This window comes from Salvelinus namaycush, chromosome 16 (genome assembly GCF_016432855.1).
Source record: "Salvelinus namaycush isolate Seneca chromosome 16, SaNama_1.0, whole genome shotgun sequence".
Lineage (NCBI taxonomy): Eukaryota > Metazoa > Chordata > Actinopteri > Salmoniformes > Salmonidae > Salvelinus > Salvelinus namaycush.
Window position 1 is genome coordinate 4900050 of NC_052322.1, and position 20769 is coordinate 4920818.

Here is a 20769-nt window from a genome sequence, read left to right on the forward strand (position 1 = left end):
TTGAATGAGTAGGTGTCCAATCTTTTGATTGATATATATTTTTTTTAAAGTTGAAAATGATTCCAGTACTGCCCTTTCCTGTGGATTGTCATTCCTTTCCCATCCTGTCCCGAAATTGACTTTAGAATTTCACTCCCATTGCTGCAGGAGTCTTAAGGGTCCCGCGGGACTCCCAAGGTAATATCAACTTTAGCGGGAGGGCAAAGCATAATTTAACAATGTACTTATCTGTTCTACGAGTAGCCCAAGTCTTTAATTACAAGCGTTTGGGTTAGGTGCAACTTTAGTAACAATGGTTTTGAGAAACAGCTCAGATATAACCATGCTCCTATGAAGGTTTTAATGATTTAGGAAACCGGGCCCAAGGACTGCAGACCTTCAGAATTGGAGCTGAGCACCCCTGCCCTTAAAAAATGTGATTCTGTTTGTGTGTTTATCTTTTATTATCTGACTTGCATATTCAATGTATTTTGCAGACTCAGCGTCTCCGGAAGGAGGAGGCCCTGCGGCAGGATGAGGTCCAGGCTCTGCAGGCGGAAAGGGCCACACTGCAGATGGAGATGGCCCAGCTGAAGACCCGTGTGGAGGAGCAGAGGGACGAGTTGCATACCCAGAAGAGGAAACAGGCGGCCAACATCAAGGACCTGACCAAGCAGCTAACTCTAGGTCAGAAACCGTCCACAGTTTAACTACATAGTTGATTGTGCGTCAGAAATCAACCACACTCAAATCAAGATGTTACCACAAGGTTAGAAAACTTCCATGTTTCAGACCTGGATTCAATTACATGTGTAGTGAAATAAATTCTTTAAACACTTATTTTCTAATACTGTTGCCAAGTTAGCAATTTCTATTTGAAAGTATTTAAATAAAAATAAAATGCTATTGCCAAATACCGTCATCCAAAATTCCATGACCATCACAGCCCTAGTTATGGTATGTAACCCCGGTTCTCTGAAGGAGTTGAGGGAGACGTCTCACTATGGGAAATGGCGTTGTGCGGGTCATTCGCTAAAGACATATTCAATCTCGCCTAACAGGCAAATAAGGGATTTGTGGGTGTAAGCCTTGCCTGCCTATACTGTATAACACTTCCCAAGCCATGGTTCCCTCATGCAAGTCGTGCATCTCTTTCGGGGGAACCGGCAGGTAGCTTAACTTAGTGGTTAAGAGCGTTGGGCCGGTAACCAAAAGGTTGCTCGCTGGTTCAAATCCCCAAGGCGGCAAGGTGGAACACTCTGCCCTTGAGCAGTTAACAGTTCACCTCCAACAGTAACTGGTCCTTGTGCGCTGACTACTGAACACTTGCAAAACGCCCTGATTGCCAATAGCTTGTTTCCTGTGAAGCTTGTGTTGTGTTACATGGTAATGTACCTGATCCATCCTACTCAGCTCCAGTGCCAAAGACTGTGTTCGCTAGGGAGGGCACAGTGACGCCCAGACGATAGAACCTCACAAAGGTGTGAGGGGAAGCCCAACTAGCCGCCGCACAAATCTCAGAGGAGGAGATGCCCCTGAACAGTGTCCATGAAGTAGCAATTCCAATGGAATGCTCCCTGACGGCCAGGGAGACTGCAGTCCCCAACAACTGTACACCTTGGCGATAGCCTCCACTAACCAATGGGAAAGGCGTTGTTTGGATGAAGCCCTACCCTGGGCAGGGTTGGCAAGCAATCAAACAATTGGTCAAACAATTTCCCAAGTATAAATACAGTAATGTACACACACTTAAGGGTAAAAAAAAAAAGCCCCTGCAAAATAGTGTTTTTAGACAACTTGGTGTTTTTTTTCCTGCATAGAAAAGTATTGGGCGGACCATCTAGGTGTCATTTTTTTAAATTAAAAATGACAAAAAATAAACAAGGTTTCCATGTAAACATAAACAGCTAAACCAGATAGAAAGTATTTAGAAAAGTTAAAACTGCAATATGTAACTTTTTTGGGCGACCTGACCAAATTCACATAGAAATGTGAGTTTTAGATCTGATCTGTTGGATGTACCGCCAAATTCTCGTTGGTTATGGTAGAGAAATGAACATTCAATTCTCTGGCAACAGCTCTGGTGGACATTCCTGCAGTCAGCATGCCAATTGCACTCTTCCTCAACTTTGGCATTGTGTTGTGACATAACTACACATTTTAATCGGCTTCATGATATGCCACACCTGTCAGGTGGATGGATTATCTTGGCAAAGGAGAAATGCTCACTAACAGGGATGTAAACACATTTTTGCACAAAATTTGATTAGAAATAAGCGTATGGACATTTTCTTGGATCTTTTATTTCAGCTCATGAGACATGTCAACACTTTACATGTTGCATTTATATTTTTGTTCAGTGTAGCTTTTAAAACCACAATTCTCTCAGCTCCATGACAAAATGTGTAGAATTGGAGGAAATTAGGTTTAAAACAGCAAAATGTGTTCTTCCCTGCCAAAATGGGGGTTGGGGGCTCTAAAATGTTATTTCCCAGGTCCCGGACCGAATTTGCAGCTCACCTCCCCACTTGAGCCCTGTCATGACATACCTGAACCACCTATTGAGATATATATTTTGTTAAGTAAATCGGTTGATAAATTAGGTGAAAAGGAGACTGGAGTGAGTCTTTAAAATCCACCGTTTCTGGGGTTCAAAGTGATGGGGAGGGGGGGTCTACTAGGCGCTAACATATGGAATAGTGAGTGTTGCACAGTATACCGAAACATGAAATAGAATTTGAAAAACGGTTCGGTACTAGAATCGCTGTAACTTTCGGTACTGCTGTCACGTCATGTACGAATTGAGTACATCGAGTCTGTCTAGTAATTTGTCTGAATGTTCTCATGGGAGCAGTAGCTAGCCAGGCTACTTGCACATGCAGATGATAGCGTGAGACACTTTTGAGAAGCAAGGAGAGAGGAGAGAGAAATTGCGAACAGCATGGCTTCTTCTAATGAAAACATCATGCCTTCATGTCTGAAGTTTGACAAAACTGGCTGCAGAAGCGAACTATGGGATTACATTGATTACAGAGCTGATGAGGGCCAGCCCACAGAAACAACAAAGTAAAAGGTGAACAACGCAGTGCGGTGCACGGACGGTTTAGTTCCAAAACGACATAGAAATCAATTTTACACATGCATTGTAACATGTTATTCTACTAAATTATAATCCTTTTTGAGTGACAATAGCTAGATTTCCGTCCAATTGGCGACAGATTTTTATGTAAATATTTTAAAATCTGCATAAAAAAACAGTGCGTGATGACATAGTGCATACAAATAACTTTTGCGGTTAAATTCCCATGTACCAAATAAAAAATATAAGTTAAATGGGTTTCCATCGCATTTTCAACTCTACTGATGATTTTCCTCACAAAAATGTTGTGTTATGTAGTGAGTGCGCGCGCTGTTGGCTAGAGCGCACGTGTAGCCTACATGATGAGATTATTATGGACAAAAGAGCAAGATTATTTTTATTTGTCGAACGGCAGCCAGGCGTCAATGATCATGTCACCAGAATAAGACCCTCAATATTTATTGGAAATCAGCATTAAGCTTTCACCACCCTGTGAAGTTCATCATAACTTACATGCTTTCCTGACAAGTCATAGTGGGAGGATCCCACATGTCATCGCGTGATTGTAAGTTTACTTCGATATGATGGTTATTATATCAATATTTGTACATAAAAGTGTTTCCACCTATATTTCTCGCATAATTCATTTGAATGACACAAAAGATCCCATCTTGTCTAGCGTATTTTGTTTTGTCGACTTTTGGAAAGTTTACAGAATAATGTTTTGTTTCCATCAGGCCTGTCATAAAATGTTTTATCTGACATGTAGTTTACTCGCATAAAAAGTTTGGATGGAAAGCTGGTTATAGTCATGAACGTACATTCAGCATCACATTCATGTGAGAATTATAATGTGATTACACAACCCAAAGTAATGGGAAATGCACTCATAACTTGACAGCAATATATTTAGACTACTTTGCATTTGTCTGGGCTTGCTAGCAGTAGCCACTAGCCAGCCAGCAGCCCTGTGAGGAGCATTGCAACCTGGGAAGTGAAATGCACTCTGGGAATTATAGTATGCTGTGTAAAATCGATGGTAAAATCGATTTATATGGTGTGTAGACTATTGCAATATAGAAGCTTCAGAAATGAGCTTCAGTGTTGTCGTTTTGGAACTAAACTATTCCTTTAATACATTAATTAGCTGAAATGAATCATAGGTCTAATGAATGTCATTTGACCCAATATTATGGCCATCGATTAGCAAATTAACCCTGATATGTATCAAATTACATTTTAAACCGTTTAGATGTAATTGTACCATTATTTTGTCTCCGAGAGTCTCCGATATGGTTTTGCATAAGGAAAATTTAAGGGCTTCTTCATTTATTTAATATGGTGTTTTTTTTGTTGGAATAAATTTCATATAGAATAGAAATTATATATATATATTTTTTTTCTACCCGTTATCAACATACACTGAGTATACAAAACAAACTGTTCTTTACATGACAGACTGACCAGGTGAAAGATATGAACCCTTATTGATGTCACTTGTTAAATCCACTTCAATCAGTGTAGATGAAGGGGAAGAGACAGGTTAAAGAAGGATGTTTAAGCCTGGAGATAATTGAGACACGTGAATGGGCAAGACAAAAGATTTAAGTGCCTTTGAATGGGGTATGGTAGTAGGATCCAGGCACACCGGTTTGTGTCAAGAACGGGAACGCTGCTGGGTTTTTCACACTCAACAGTTTCTCGTGTGTATCAAGAATGGTCCACCACCCAAAGGACATCCAGCCAACTTGACACAGCTGTGGGAAGCAATGGCACCAACATGGGCCAGCATCCCTATGGAACGCTTTTGACACCTTGTAAAGGCATATTTTGACCGCAGTTGACAGGCCTCAGTGGATAGGGTCAAAAGCTTCAAGTTTCTTGGCGTGCACATTACTGAGGTCCTGAAATGGTCTCGCCACACCAACATCTTTGTGGAGAAGGCGCAACAGCACCTCTACAACCTCAGGCAGCTGAAGAAATTTGGCATGGCCCTAGACCGTCACGAACTTCTACAGATGCACCATTGAGAGTATTCTACAGGCTGCATCACCGCCTGGAATGGTTAACAGCTCCGCTCTCTACCGTATGGCTCTCCAGAGGGTGGTGCAGGCAGCCCAACTCATCACCGGGGGCACTGCTTACCCTCCAGGTCATCTACAACACCCGATGTCAAAGAAAGGCCAAGAAGATCATTAAGGACCTCAACCACCCAAGCCACGGCCTGTTCACTCAGCTACCGTCCGACAGAAGGAGACGGTACAGGTGCATCAGAACTAAGACAGAGAGATAAAAAAACATATTCTATTACCAGGACTTCAGACAGTTTAACAGTCACCACTAGCCGGCCTCCGCCCAGTACCGTGCCCTGTGATGCACACTCACTCACACAAAACACACACACAAGCTATCACACACACACGTCAAACTCACAAACCCGTGCACACACACTTACATACACACTCACACTCGTGCGCACACACAGCCATTCCTGCGGTCTCATGATATAGAGACATTGAACCACTGGTCACTTCTGGTGTACATACGTATAGATTGCATTTGAGTACTGTTACAGTGTTATTTGGCTTGTTGATTGCATTTGTCCCGGCGTTCTTGATTTCTTGTATTTTTGTATATTTTTTTCTCCTTATTTTAATTGTTTGACATTTTATTGCATTGTTAGGAGCTAGTAATATAAGTATTTCACTGCACCCTCTATAGCACCTGCTGAACTGCGTACTCATGTGCTAACTTTTGATTTGATTAGTTGGCTACTAATACATCAAACTTGACAGTATATTAACTATATTCTATCTAACTAAATACCCAACGTTTATTGACTTGATTATTCACGTCATTCTTAGTTTAGCTAAGTGGGATAGTCGTTTAGCTAAGTGGACATTCGGGTGCTTTTGTAAATTGGCTCTGTTTATCTACTCCAATTTCAATGTACTAGACTAGAGCGCAGAACAACTGATGAATTTACGAACGCTCAACACCTGATGAATATGGCCGGTGTCAGTAAAATTTACGAACGCTCAACACCTGATGAATATGGCCGGTGTCAGTAAACGGCGGCAAAAATGTGTAATTAAATTGTTGCCAGCAGTACAGTTTGTCACCAACGCTCTGGATAATATGAAAACTGCCTATCCAGCTTTGCTAGGCCGAGTAAAATGGTCAGAGTGCAAGCTAGCCAACATGAGCCAGTTAGCTTGGGTGCTTGACTGCTGTTGTTAGGTCAGAACGCTGGAATCAACCCTACTCCTTGGCTAGAGCGTCCAGTGTGCGCTCTGAGAGCGAAATGCTCTGAATTTACAAACGGACAATCTGACAACGCTCTGAATTTACAAACGCCCAGAGCGTACTCTGAGCGCACTCTGGCACTCCAGATTGAATTTAAGAACACACCCGAAGTTGTAAAATGTCTAGCTAGTAATTTGTTACCCTCACAAGCTAGCGAGATGTTGCATAGCAACAGCATGAACTTCCTGTAGACGGGCAAAGCGCTAGCACGCTCAACTGAAAGGATAGTGTTCGTTTACAGTATACTAAAATTAACTAATAATATATAGTATGCAGTATATACTCATTAAGTATGTAGTATACAGTATGTTAGTATGGGTTTTCGAACACAGCTTTTGATTTGATTTGACGTACGGCTCCCTTGTGCATGTGAGCAACTTGTCCCGGGAAGGGACAGGGAACTGTCCGGCCTGGTGATGTTGTACCCACAATAAAAATCTGGACATACCCCTACCAAAAACCCCTCGATGATCAGAGGTATCCATACAATGCTGTGAGAGCCTGTACTGCAGCATTCAATGTCAGCAGAACAAACCCCGACGACTCAGTGGCGCGCTACGCGTACAAGGCAAGCAGGTGCTCCACAGTCCATTAGGGACGCAAAAAGACAACACAGACCCAAACTTGAATTGATGTTCGACAACTCAGACTCGTGAACACTATTGTTCCCTCCAAGCTTGACACCAAGCTCAGAGCCCTAGGTCTGGACACCACCCTTTGCAACTGGATCCAGGACTGCCTGACGGGCAGACAACAGGCGGTGAGGATTGCAACACCTCCTCCACACTGACTCTTAATACAGGGGCACCCCAGGAGTGTCCTCAGCCCTCTGCTGTACTCATTGTTCACCCACGACTGCGTGGCTTTGCACAACATCAAGTTTGCTGACGACACCACGGTTGTAGGCCTGATAACCAACAACGACGAGTCAGCCTATAGGGAGGAGGAAGGTGAATTGGCATTGTTGTTCCAGGACTACAACCTCTCCTTTAACATCAGCATAACAAAAGTTTTGATTGTTGACTTCAGGAAGCAGAGGGAACATGCTCCGATCCACATCAATGGGACTGCAGTAGAGAATCAGCAGTTTTAAGTTCCTCTGCGTCCACATCACCGAGGACTTAACATGTACCAACAACACCACCGCTCTTGTTAAGAGAGTGCAACAGTGTCGCTACTTCCTAAAGTGGCTGAATTGCTCGTCCAGGATGACAAGGCCCTCCAGCGGGTGGTGAAAACGGCCCAGTACATCACTGGGACCGTGCTCCCACCCTTCCAGGACATCTTCTCGAAATGTTGCCTGAGGAAGGCCCGCAGCATCAAGGACCCCACACACCCCAGCCACGAGCTGTTCACTCCCTTACTGTCGGGCAGACGGTATCGGAGCATGATGTCTGATACCAACAGGCTCAGAGACAGTTTATATCTACAAGTCACCTCAACTTGCTCAGACTGCTGAAAAATTGAACTGGACTGACCACCTGCTCTGATTTTCTGCACCTTAGCACACATGCAATCACTCATGCACCCCCCCCCCCCCCCCCCCCCCACACACACACACACACACACACACACACCTACACAGACATACACACACACACACACACCTACACAGTCATACACACACACACACCTACACAGACATACACACCCACACAGACATACCCACACAGACACACACCCACACACACACACACACACCCACACAGACATACACACACACACACACACACACACACACACACACACACACACACACCTACACAGACATACACACCCACACAGACATACCCACACACACACACACACACACACACACACACACACACACACACACACACACAGACATACACACACACACACACCCACATACACCCACACAGACATACACACACACACGTACACACACATATACAGTGCCTTCGGAAAGTATTGACTTTTTCAACAACAACAAAAATACTTTACAGACTCATTCAAAAATTGATTATATCTTTTTTTTCTCATCAATCTACAAACAATACCCCATAATGACAAAGCAAAAACAGGGTTTTAGAAACTTTTGCAAAAGTATTAAAAATAAATAACTGATATACCTTATTTACACAAGTATTCAGACCCTTTGCTATGAGACTCGAAATTGAGCTCAGGAGAATCCGGTTTCCATTGATCATCATTGAGATGTTTCTACAACTTGATTGGAGTCCACCTGTGGTAAATTCAATTGATTGGACATGATTTGGAAAGGCACACACCTGTCTATATAAGGTCCCACAGTTGACAGTGCATGTCAGAGCAAAAACCAAGCCATGAGGTCGAAGGAATTGTCCGTAGAGCTCCAAGACATGATTGTGTCGAGTCACAGATCTGGGGAGGGAAGGGTAACAAAAAATGTCTGCAGAATTGAAGGTCCCCAAGATCACAGTGGCCTCCATCATTCTTAAATGGAAGAAGTTTGGAACAACCAAGACTCTTCCTAGAGCTGGCCACCCGGCCAAACTGAACAATCGGGGGAGAAGGGCCTTTGTCAGGGACGTTACCAAGAACCCCATGGTCACTCTGACAGAGCTTCAGAGTTCCTCTGTGGAGATGGGAGAAACTTCCAGAAGGACAACCGTCTCTACAGCACTCCAGGAATTAGGCCTCTATGGTAGAGTGGCCAGACGGAAGCCACTCCTCAGTAAAAGGAACATGACAGCTTGCTTGGCGTTTGCCAAAAGGCACCTAAAGAAACAAGATTCTCTGGTTTGATGAAACCAAGATTGAACTCTGGCCTGCATGCCAAGTGTCACGTCTGGAAGAAACCTGGCACCATCCCTACGGTGAAGCATGGTGGTGGCAGCATCATGCTGTGGGAATGTTTTTCAGCAGAAGGGACTGGGAGACTAGTCAGTATCGAGGGAAAGATGAACGGAGCAAAGTACAGAGATATCCTTCCAGAGCGCTCAGGACCTCAGGCTGGGGTGAAGGTTCACCTTCCAACAGGTCAACGACCCCTAAGCACACAACCAAGACAATGCAGGAGTAGCTGAAAATAGCTGTGCAGCGACGCTCCCCATCCCACCTGACAAGAGCTTGAGAGGATCTGCAGAAAAGAATGGGAGAAACTCCCCAAATACAGGTGTGCCAAGCTTGTAGCGTCATAAACTTGCAAACATTTCCAAAAAATTGTTTTTGCTTTGTCGTTATGGGGTATTGTTTTTAGATTGATGAGGGAAAAACAGTTTATTCAATTTTAGAATAAGGCTGTAACGTAACAAAATGTGAAAAAGTCAAGTGGTCTGAATTCTACCCATTTACTTTGTGCGTATTCTTATATTATTTGTTTTTGTTGCATTGTTGAGACAGAAACCTGCAAGTAAGTATTTGTTCGACTCTGTATACCATATGATTCCCATACACACGACTAATACATCTTGAAACTTGTAACCCAAACAGAATGGAACAGTAAAGTTGAGAGCTACTTTTTCTGAAGAAAGCTGCTAAACAGGCTCAAAAGCAAACAGACAAGCAAACAGAAGAATGAGGGAACCAGGGCTTACTACGGCCCGTTATATAGGAAGGTGGGGCTTACACCCGCAAAGCCCTGATTGGCCTGTTGGGCATGATTGAATAAGGCTTCAGCGAATGACCCGCACGAGGGCGTGTCCCATATTGAGATATCGACTGAAAGAACGTTATTTTTTTTGTCGATTGTTTAATATAGTCAGGGCAAGCAAATTGGCTTGTCCCAGTGGTGATGATTAGAGTTGTAGTGACACATATTTTGGGGATTTAGAGATATCTATCTATTATTTTGAATGCTAGTATATATTTAATATATAGTATAGAACAATAAAAACAAAGGCTATTAAAATACCTTTTCTATTTTTTTATATAATGGGGCTCCCGACTTGCCTAGTTAAATGAAGGTTAAATAAAAATAAAACAATTTTAAGAAATGCTTCTAAGATTTGTAATTGGTGTAACCGCCTTGAAAATCACTAATTACAAAGATCGACAAGGACCTTGACCATTTCCTCCAGTGGGAAACCATAATCGTGGGAGGGGTCTAAATTAAAGTAAATGATTAGTTAATCATAAATTTGAGCTTCCCAGTGATAATTTGGTGGTATTCTGTTAAAATGAAAAGGTTCATTACTGTGTTACTCAATTTAAATGAAATGAAATTACATTGTGAGCAAAATGATTAATCAAATGACTTCACTAAATATTATAATTTTTTACCCCTTTTTCTCCCCAATTTCGTGGTATCCAATGGGTAGTTAGTCTTGTCCCATCGCTGCAACTCCCATACGGACTCATATGAGGCGAAGGTCGAGAGCTGTGCATCCTCCGAAACACAACCCAAACAAGCCGCACTGCTTCTTGACAAAATGCCCGCTTAACCCGGAAGCCAGCCGCACCAATGTGTCGGAGGAAACACTACTCCTGGCGACTGTGTCAGCGTGCACTGCTCCCGGGCCGCCACAGGATTCGCTAGTGTGCAATGGGACAGGAACATCCCTGCCACCTAAACCCTCCCCTAACCCGGACGATGCTGGGCCAATTGTGCGGAGCCCCATGGATCTCCCGGTCGCCGCCGGCTGCGACAGAGCCTGGACTCGAACCAGGATCTCTTGTGGCACAGCTCGCACTGCGCCACTCGAGAGGCCACTAAATACATTTTTTACTAATTAATGTCCATAGATTCTGTGGCTTCCATTTATGAAAATCCTCAATTACCAAAATGTGTCCTTGGTGTTACTAATCCTACCGGTGGCACAATGTTATCAAAGTGGTAAATGTTATGTAAGTCATTAAGCGCCCATATTTGTTGATTTGGAGTCGGAAGATGTACCCAAATACATTTAAATAAATACAAAATCTAGAAACGTACTTAATTTTTTCCAAAATGCCATGCCCAAATACCACTGCTATTCAAGAGCGAACTTAACGCTAGGTCAGAAATGTATCACATTTGAACAAACAATGAAGTTGCAGACTAGCGTTGGGCTAAGCAGGTTGGAAGGTAAGGATTTTGCTCCAGATACGCTGTGAGATGGAGTGAGAAAGAGAGAGAGAGAGAGCACGAGCTAGAGCGCTCAGGGACTCACTCTTAGGACGTTGAGAAAGACGAAGGTGGGGATATTTTTAAAGAGCCACACTGCTCCTTCTCTATAGGTGCTAATAGAAATTCATTCACGTCAGCTGCTCCCCTACCTCAGCTGGAGAAGCCCTTAGTTTAAGGTATTTTGACATGCAGTGTAGGCAGACTTTCTCACGGGACAAAGTACTATCATTGGTCGTAAGCCTTTGCCATCACTCTGGAATGACATATACTGATTCAAATCGAGGTGTGTGTGTGTGATCGCAACTGTGTGTGCGTGTGTGATCATGAGCATGTGAGGATGCATCTTTGTGTGTTTGTGCATGTGATCGGGAGCATTCTTTATACTGTATGTTTATGCGCTGAGTGTTTTAGTGAGTGTCCCTTTCTGTGTGTATCAGTTTAATTGACCGGTGTGTTTCTCTGACTGTGAGCAGCCCGTAAGAGGCTGGAGCAGGTGGAGAATGGTGGCTGTGACCGGGATGTCAGCAGCATGGGAAGTCGCTCCAGCTCCTCAGGTATGTTCACTTGGCACCTGTTCATCTCTGACTACATTACCCACAAGACCTCAGTATACACATTTGGCAGAAATAGGTTGAATCAATGTTCTTAGGTGTGCCTGCAAAGCAATGCACAACTCTAGATTTCTTTCATATTATCATTAGGTGGGACAAAGCAATAGTCCCGACCTTTAGATCTTCGTCGTACTTCTTCTTCTTATTGTTCTTCACGCTACTCTTACATCATTTAAGCTGGAAACGCCATTCAAACTTTATAACGTGTAGACTGTGGATTTGATTGCTTGCATACAGCGTTTTGATATCTTTTAAACTAATACACTTTGTTCTTTCTTTTGTCCGTCTTCATTCACTGTAATGGGAGCTTTTTCAGCATTCTAAAGCTCCCCACTTTGCAGTCAACTTAGACAAGTTGGGGCATATTAAATCTTCCTGTACTTCTCTGCTATTCAAAGCTGAAATAATAGCATATCATGTCATTGAGCAGCCCAAATGGAGACGTTGCTATGGACACCAGTACATTTCAATGCCAAAAAAGTGCCATAGACTAGAATGGTAAAAAAACAACGCTGAGATATTTAGACTGACCATACTTAGATTACTCGTCGAAAGATTTTAGAAACCAAATATACTTTTTAACTATATAAAATACAATTTTATTTCTCACATTTGTACTTGCTATGGCAGCAGCAACTCTTCCTGGGATCCAAACATATTAAAGCACTTACATATAAAACAAAAGATAAAACAGTACATTATATAACATCCCTAAACCAGCACATATCCACAACAGAGACTGTTTAATACCAACATACGACAATATCACAACGTGTGCGTATGAATGGGTCTGTACCTTTGTGTGTGTCTCTTCACAGTCCCCGTTGTTCCATAAGGTGTATATTTACCTGCTTTTTAAATCTGATTCTACTGCTTGCATCAGTTACCTGATGTGGAATAGAGTTCCATGTAGTCATGGCTCTATGTAGTACTGTGCGTCTCCCATAGTCTGTTCTGGACTTGGGGACTGTGAAGAGACCTCTGGTGGCATGTCTTGTGGGATATGCATGGGTGTCTGAGCTGTGTGTAAGTATTTTACACAGACACCTCGGTACCTTCAGCTTGTCAACACTTCTTACAAAAACAAGTAATGAGGAAGTCAATCTCTCTTCCACTTTGAGCCATGAGAGATTGACATGCATATAATTAATGTTAGTTCTCCGTGTACTTTTAAGGGCCAGCCATGCTGCCCTGTTCTGAGCCAATTGCAATTTTCCTAAGTCCCTCTTTGTGGCACCTGACCACACTACTGAACAGTAGTCTAGCTGCAACAAAATGAAGGCCTGTAGGACCTGCCTTGTTGATAGTGTTGTTAAGGCAGAGCAACAGTTTATTATGGACAGACTTCTCCCCATCTTAGCTAGTGTTGTATCAATATGTTTTGACCATGACAGTTTACAATCCAGGGTTGCTCCAAGCAGTTTAGTCACCTCAACTTGCTCAATTTCCACATGATTTATTACGAGATGTGGTTGAGGTTTAGGGTTTAGTGAATGATTACTCCCAAATACAATGCTTTTAGTTTTGGAAATATTTAGGACAAACTTATCCCTTGCTACCCATTCTGGTCTTCCTACTAGGGCACACTGCCTCAGTGCTAACAGTATAACTCTGGTTTATAGGCTCATGATTACTGCATACAATAGCTGTAGGATCAACAGAGGTATTCAGGGCAATTAGGGGGACATAAATGAAGTTACTTACATTGTGTCTGCCAACGCCCCTAGGATAATGTACATTTGATGCAGCATTATGACGACTCATTGTTTCAACGTAGCCTTGAAATGCGTGGATGGAGTCCAGGAGCCAAGGTGCGTCGAATACAACAGGTGTAGACCTTCCCAAGAAATGCTTACTTACAAGCCCTTAACCAACAATACAGTTCAAGAAGTAATTAATAAAATATTTACTAAATAAACTAAATTAGAAAAAAATTATAATAATTAACACAATAAAATAATAGTAACGAGGCTATATACAGGGAGTACCGATACCGAGTCAATGTGCCGGGGTACAGGTTGAGGGCGTTAAATATAAATAGTTTGGGTGGCCATTTGATTAATATAACCATTTAAAATGTGCCTAAATTAACATGGGTTTGAATGAGAACCATGGGTATACAGAAATAGGCATTAAAAATGGTCCTGCTCCTTGGACAATTAACTTCTAGTTCCTCCCAAACCCGGATCCGGGAGCACCCCCACCAGTAAAAAAGCTGACTAGCATAGCCTAGCATAGCGTCACAAGTAAATACTAGCATCTAAATATCATTAAATCACAAGTCCAAGACACCAGATGAAAGATACACTTCTTGTGAATCCAGCAATCATTTCTAATTTTTAAAATGTTTTACAGGGAAGACACAATATGTAAATCTATTAGCTAACCACGTTAGCAAAAGACACCATTTTTCTTAGTCCACCATTTTTTCTCTCCACCAGTAGCTATCACCAATTCGACCAAATAAAGATATTGATAGCCACTAACCAAGAAAAAACTTCATCAGATGACAGTCTGATAACATATTTATTGTATAGCATAGGTTTTGTTAGAAAATGTGCATATTTCAGGTATAAATCATAGTTTACAATTGCACCCACCATCACAACTCGACTAGAATAAATACAGAGAGCAACGTGTATTACCTAAATACTAATCATAAAACATTTCTTAAAAATACACAGCGTACAGTAATTGAAAGACACAGATCCTGTGAATCCAGACAATATTTCAGATTTTCTAAGTGTTTTACAGCGAAAACACAATAAATCGTTATATTAGCATACCACATGTGCAAACATTACCCCAGCATTGATTCAAGGCAAAAAGAGCGATAGCGTTATCACCACCAAAATATATTAATTTTTTCACTAACCTTCTCAGAATTCTTCAGATGACAGTCCTGTAACATCATATTACACAATCCATATAGAGTTTGTTCGAAAATGTGCATATTTAGCGGCACAAATCGTGCTTATACAATGGAAATAGTGTCCAACTACTCAAGCAATCTGCCCGGCGCCATCTTGGAAAGACACCTATTTTTATCGAAAACTATTCATAAACTTGACTAAAAAAATACAAGTTGGACAGCAATTGAAAGACAAATTAGTTCTTAATGCAATCGCTGAATTACATTTTTAAAATTAACCTTACTGCGCAATACAGGGTGCGCCAAAGCGAAGCTACCCCCCAAAAAATGGCGGCTTATGCGTTAAACATTTTTCAACAGAACAACGATTTATCAGCATAAATAGTTCTTATTATTAGCTGAGCTTCCATCAGAATCTTGGGCAATGTGTCCTTTCTCCGGTCTAATCGTCTTTTGGTCGAAAGATGTCCTCTTGTCCTGTCGAAATGAAATGAAATGCCAGAAAATGCCAGAAATGCCAGAAAATCGCAATAAACTGATATAAATTGCTATAAGTCGGTTTAAATTAACTACCTTATGATGTCTTTAACACCTATAACGAGTAAAAACATGACCGGAGATATATTACTGGCTAAACCAAAGCTTGGAAGGAGGCCAGTCCGACGTCCATCGTGCGTCAAGCGCAGGGCAGAAAAGAAAGGTACTTCCGCATCTTGGTCTTATATAAAGTCCCAGATTGCGCAATCGACCCCATTCAAATTGTCACCACTTACTGACATCTAGAGGAAGGCGTAGGCAGTGTTTGTAGCCCCACAGCATTCACAGGGACTTATAAACTGACCTGGGAACAGAGGCCAAGATTTCTGAAATCTCACTCCCTGGCAGGAAAAGTGCTGTAGAATGAGTTCTGTTTCACTCAGAGACATAATTCAAACGGTTTTAGAAACTAGAGAGTGTTTTCTATCCAATAATAATAATAATATGCATATTGTACGAGCAAGAATTGAGTACTAGGCAGTTTAATTTGGAGACCAATTTTCACTAAGTCGAAACAGCACCCCCTATATTCTCAAATTAAGCTACAAGACCAACTTTAAAATATTCAGGCTATCAAATTCTTTAACACTTTTATAAACTATAACTATATACATTATACATATTCAAGCTAGAGATTCTAAACTACTTTGCTCATGTTCAGGCTATCATAAGTACATTTTCTTAAACACTTCATCAACTAATAAGTATATACATTTGCATAAATTAGCATAACACGACTCACCAACAGTAACTCTTGAACCGTTCAAGCTGGAGGCACCAAACCAAAGATTCACATATTCAGGCTATACTAACTTCAAATTCTTACATTTTTTTTATCAACCATCCATCAATTCTTGAGTAGGAAGTATCTTCACTGTATAATGCTGAATAGTCTTGTTGATACATTTCAATGTTAAGCAAATTACTTTAAACATTAACACTACAATTAAAATGGCTGCTGTAGTTGTGGCTATTTCCAGCGATGCAAAAACTGATGTCAAGGAAAATGAGACCTTGAGCAAGGTTGTGGGACGAAATGTCAAAAAAGGAGACTGTTTTACTTATTTTTATCATGAGAGAGAAATCCTGACAAGGAGGAGGCTGTAGCCAACCCCATTGAGGAGAATCTCTACCACAGTCTCATACATGAAACTCATCCAAACCACTTCAAATAAAATCTAACTTTATTTGTTCATGCGCCGAATACAACAAGTGTAGACCTTATCGTGAAATACTTACAAGCCCTTAACTCTTCTTGAACTGCACTGTTGGTTAAGAAAATATTTACCAAATAAACTAAAGTAAAAAATTATCAACAAGTAACACAAAACGAAGCTATATACAGGGGGTACCGGTACCGAGTCAGTGTGCGGGGGTACAGGTTAGAGGTCATTTGTACATGTAGGTAGGGGTGAAGTGACTATGCATAGATAATAAACAGCGAGCAGCAGCAGTGTACAAAACAAATGGAAGGGGGGGGTCAATGTAATAGTCCGGTGGCCCTTTGATTAGTTGTTCAGCAGTCTTATGGCTTAGGGGTAGAAGCTGTTAAGGAGCCTTTTGGTCCAAGACTTGGTGCTCCGGTACCGCTTGCCGTACGGTAGCAGAGAAAACAGTCTATGACTTGGGTGACTGGAGTGTCTGACAATTTTATGGGAATTCCTCTGACACCGCCTATTATATACAGTTGAAGTCGGAAGTTTACATACACCTTAGCCAAATACATTTAAACTCAGTTTTTCACAATTCCTGACATTTAATCCTAGTAAAAATTCCCTGTCTTAGGTCAGTTAGGATCACCACTTTATTTTAAGAATGTGAAATGTCAGAATAATAGTAGAGAGAATGATTTATTTCAGCTTTTATTTCTTTCATCACATTTCCAGTGGGTCAGAAGTTTACATACACTCAATTAGTATTTGGTAGCATTGCCTTTAAATTGTTTAACTTGGGTGAAACGTTTCGGGTAGCCTTCCACAAGCTTCCCACAATAAGTTGGGTGAATTTTGGCCCATTCCTCCTGACAGAGCTGGTATAACTGAGTCAGGTTTGTAGGCCTCTTTGCTTGCACACGCTTTTTCAGTTCTGCCAACAAATGTTTTATGGGATTGAGGTCAGGGCTTTGTGATGGCCACTCCAATACCTTGACTTTGTTGTCCTTAAGCCATTTTTCCACAACATTGGAGGTATGCTTGGGGTCATTATCCATTTGGAAGACCCATTTGCGACCAAGCTTTAATTTCCTGACTGATGTCTTGAGATGTTGCTTCAATATATCCACATCATTTTCCTCTTTCATGATGCCATCTATTTTGTGAACTGCACCAGTCCCTCCTGCAGCAAAGCACCCCCACAACATGATCCTGCAACCACTGTGCTTCACGGTTGGGATGGTGTTCTGCTGCTTGCAAGCCTCCCCCTTTTTCCTCCAAACATAATTTATGGCCAAACAGTTCTATTTTTGTTTCATCAGACCAGAGGACATTTCTCCAAAAAGTCCGATCTTTGTCCCCATGTGCAGTTGCAAACCGTAGTCTGGCTTTTTTATTGCGGTTTTGGAGCAGTGGCTTCTTCCTTGCTGAGATGCCTTTCAGGTTATGTCGATATAGGACTCGTTTTACTGTGGATATAGATACATTTGTACGCGTTTCCTCCAGCATCTCCACAAGGTCCTTTGCTGTTGTTCTGGGATTGATTTGCACTTTTTGCACCAAGTACGTTCATCTCTAGGAGACAGAACGCGTCTCCTTCCTGAGCGGTATGACGGCTGCGTGGTCCCATGGTGTTTATACTTGCGTAATATTGATGGTACAGATGAACGTGGTACCTTCAGGCGTTTGGCAATTGCTCCCAAGGATGAACCAGACCTGTGGAGGTCTACAATTTTTTATTGGCTGATTTCTTTTGATTTTTCCATGATGTCAAGCAAAGAGGCACTGAGTTTGAAGGTAGGCCTTGAAATACATCCACAGGTACACCTCCAATTGACTGAAATGATGTCAATTAGCCAACCAGAAGCGTCTAAAGCCATGACATCATTTTCTGGAATTTTCAAGCTGTTTAAAGGCACAGTCAACTTAGTGTATGTAAACTTCTGACCCACTGGAATTGTGATACAGTGAATTATAAGTGAAATAATCTGTAGTCTGTAAACAATTGTTGGAAAAATTACTTGTCATAGATGACCTAACTGGCTAAACAAAACTATAGTTTGTCAACAAAAAATTTGTTGAGTGGTTGAAAAACGAGTTTTAATGACTCCAACCTAAGTGTATGTAAACTTCCGACTTCAACTGTAGGTCCTGGATTGCAGGAAGCTTGGCCCCAGTGATGTACTTGGCCGTACGCACTACCCTCAATAGCACCTTACAGTCAGATGCCGAGCAGTTGCCATACTGAAAAGATTTGGCATGGGTCCCCAGATGCTCAAAAAGTTCTATAGCTGCACCAATTGACACGTCAGGATGCTCTCGATTGGTGCAGCTGTAGAACTTTTTGAGGATCTGGGGACCCATGCCAAATCCTTTCAGTCTCCTGAGGGGGAAAACGTTTTGTCGTGCCCTCTTCACGACTGTCTTGGTGTGTTTGGACCATGATAGATCGTTGGTGATGTGGACACCAAGGAACTCTCAATCCGCTCCACTACAGCCCCGTTGATGTTAATGGCGGCTTGTTCGACCCGCCTTTTCCTGTAGTCCACGATCAGCTCCTTTGTCAGATGATAGCGTTGTGACTGAGTTTTTCACTAAAGCTGGATGTAAGGTGGTGGGGAGATTGTTGAGGCGCATGATAAGATACAAGGGTCAACTCACAAACTGCTCCTATGAAGATAGTTTTGTATATGTTGAAGCACCACCCATCACTCCCATGACACGGTCTGTGAAGGTAGACCCTCACTGGATCAAAGTATTTTACAATGGACAAGGCCATGCGTGTGGACAGGACTGGCAGACACAATCCCACTCTAGAGGGGGTCAGGAGCTGTTAGGGTACAGTCCTACTACACTGGACAACATAAGGTGCATAGAGGAACCTTTTTCACACTATGTGCAGGACAACAATCCAGTCCCCATGAGTAGGGCAGACGTATCACATATCCCAGCTGAAATGACAGAAAGTGAGACAGGTTGAAGAACAGAATTTCTCGGCTCCCGAGGACAAAGGTGGAGTAAATTAATTATTTTATTTGGTATCTGGTGAGCCAGAGTCTACAGCAATGACCTCTCATTCCAAGAAAAAGAAGAAGAAGAGGGAAGATGTTTAAAATGAAGCTGGTAAAGTGGCTACTGAGACCAGTGACAATCATAACCCAACAACTCTGAGGATAATAAGGGACCCCGAAGGCGGTGCAACTCTCTGGGGAATACAATATAAGGCAGCCAAAAATCAATACTGGCCTTCATTCAAACAATCCGGAATCAACAAACACCCAAGCAGCCCAGGGTAACACGCTCCCAGTCTGGAGTTAGGACACCTGCAGAAGAATTTGGCTGATATGGAGGATGTAATTCTGGGAGAAGTGGCAAAGTCCACCTAATTAGCCGTCCAGACCCGAAATCATTGATGAATGGTGGAACATGCATGATTTGAAATTATCTATATTTGAGTAGCCTATATGACCTGGTTCAGAGAAGGACATTCTGTGTATGTGAGCATAACCTCTGTCACCAACATGGCTTTTCAAGAGAATGAGCAATCTGCAGATAATCTCATTTTAATGCAAACTCTTGATACGTGTCCCAAACAAAATCCGCCTTCGAGACAGAAACTCAGTTCCCTTAACCCAGCTATTAGAAAACATTGTACCATGTACCTTTTTCAAACCGTTAATCATGCTAAAATACTCTGGGACCCTCGTTCCAAGCCTAGAGAAATATTAGGAGGTCATCTGAAAATTCCTCACATTATTTCTAATCTTGATTTTTTTCTGTTTGAAACATGGCTGAATAAATCCTCTCCTATTTTTGCCTTTACTGTCCCTGGATATCCCATATTCCGGAGGGAGAGGGCAGAGGGGGTTAGATTCGTTATTTAAATGAACGATAACTTTAAATGCAATCGTATCATATGTAAACATGCCAATGACCTTGAATGTATGGGGCTGAATGTCTTCCTCTCCCCTAATGTCTTAAACTATTATTGGATTATATCGACCACCAACATCTGATATCTAATTTGTTCACCATGTTATTGCCATGCTTAAAGAATGTCATCACAAGAAGGAGATCATCTTCATGGGTGATTTCAATATAAACTGGAAAAACAAAACTGTCAGGAAAAAACTTAGATCACAGAGCATTTCAACCTGAGTCAAATAATACAAGGATCAACCAGA

The 20769-nt window shown here is 41.9% G+C and overlaps 1 protein-coding gene across 2 annotated transcripts in view; it reads left to right on the forward strand.

Annotated features, from left to right (window-relative positions):
* The window catches only part of ccdc186 (coiled-coil domain-containing protein 186), a 103913-nt gene that overhangs the window by 65273 nt on the left and 17871 nt on the right, over positions 1 to 20769 (forward strand). For both annotated transcript variants that reach the window (XM_039010355.1, XM_039010356.1), the window contains exons 12-13: positions 477 to 666; positions 11888 to 11968. In XM_039010355.1, the coding sequence (XP_038866283.1) occupies positions 477 to 666; positions 11888 to 11968 (271 nt within the window). The remainder of the gene's footprint in view (positions 1 to 476; positions 667 to 11887; positions 11969 to 20769) is intronic.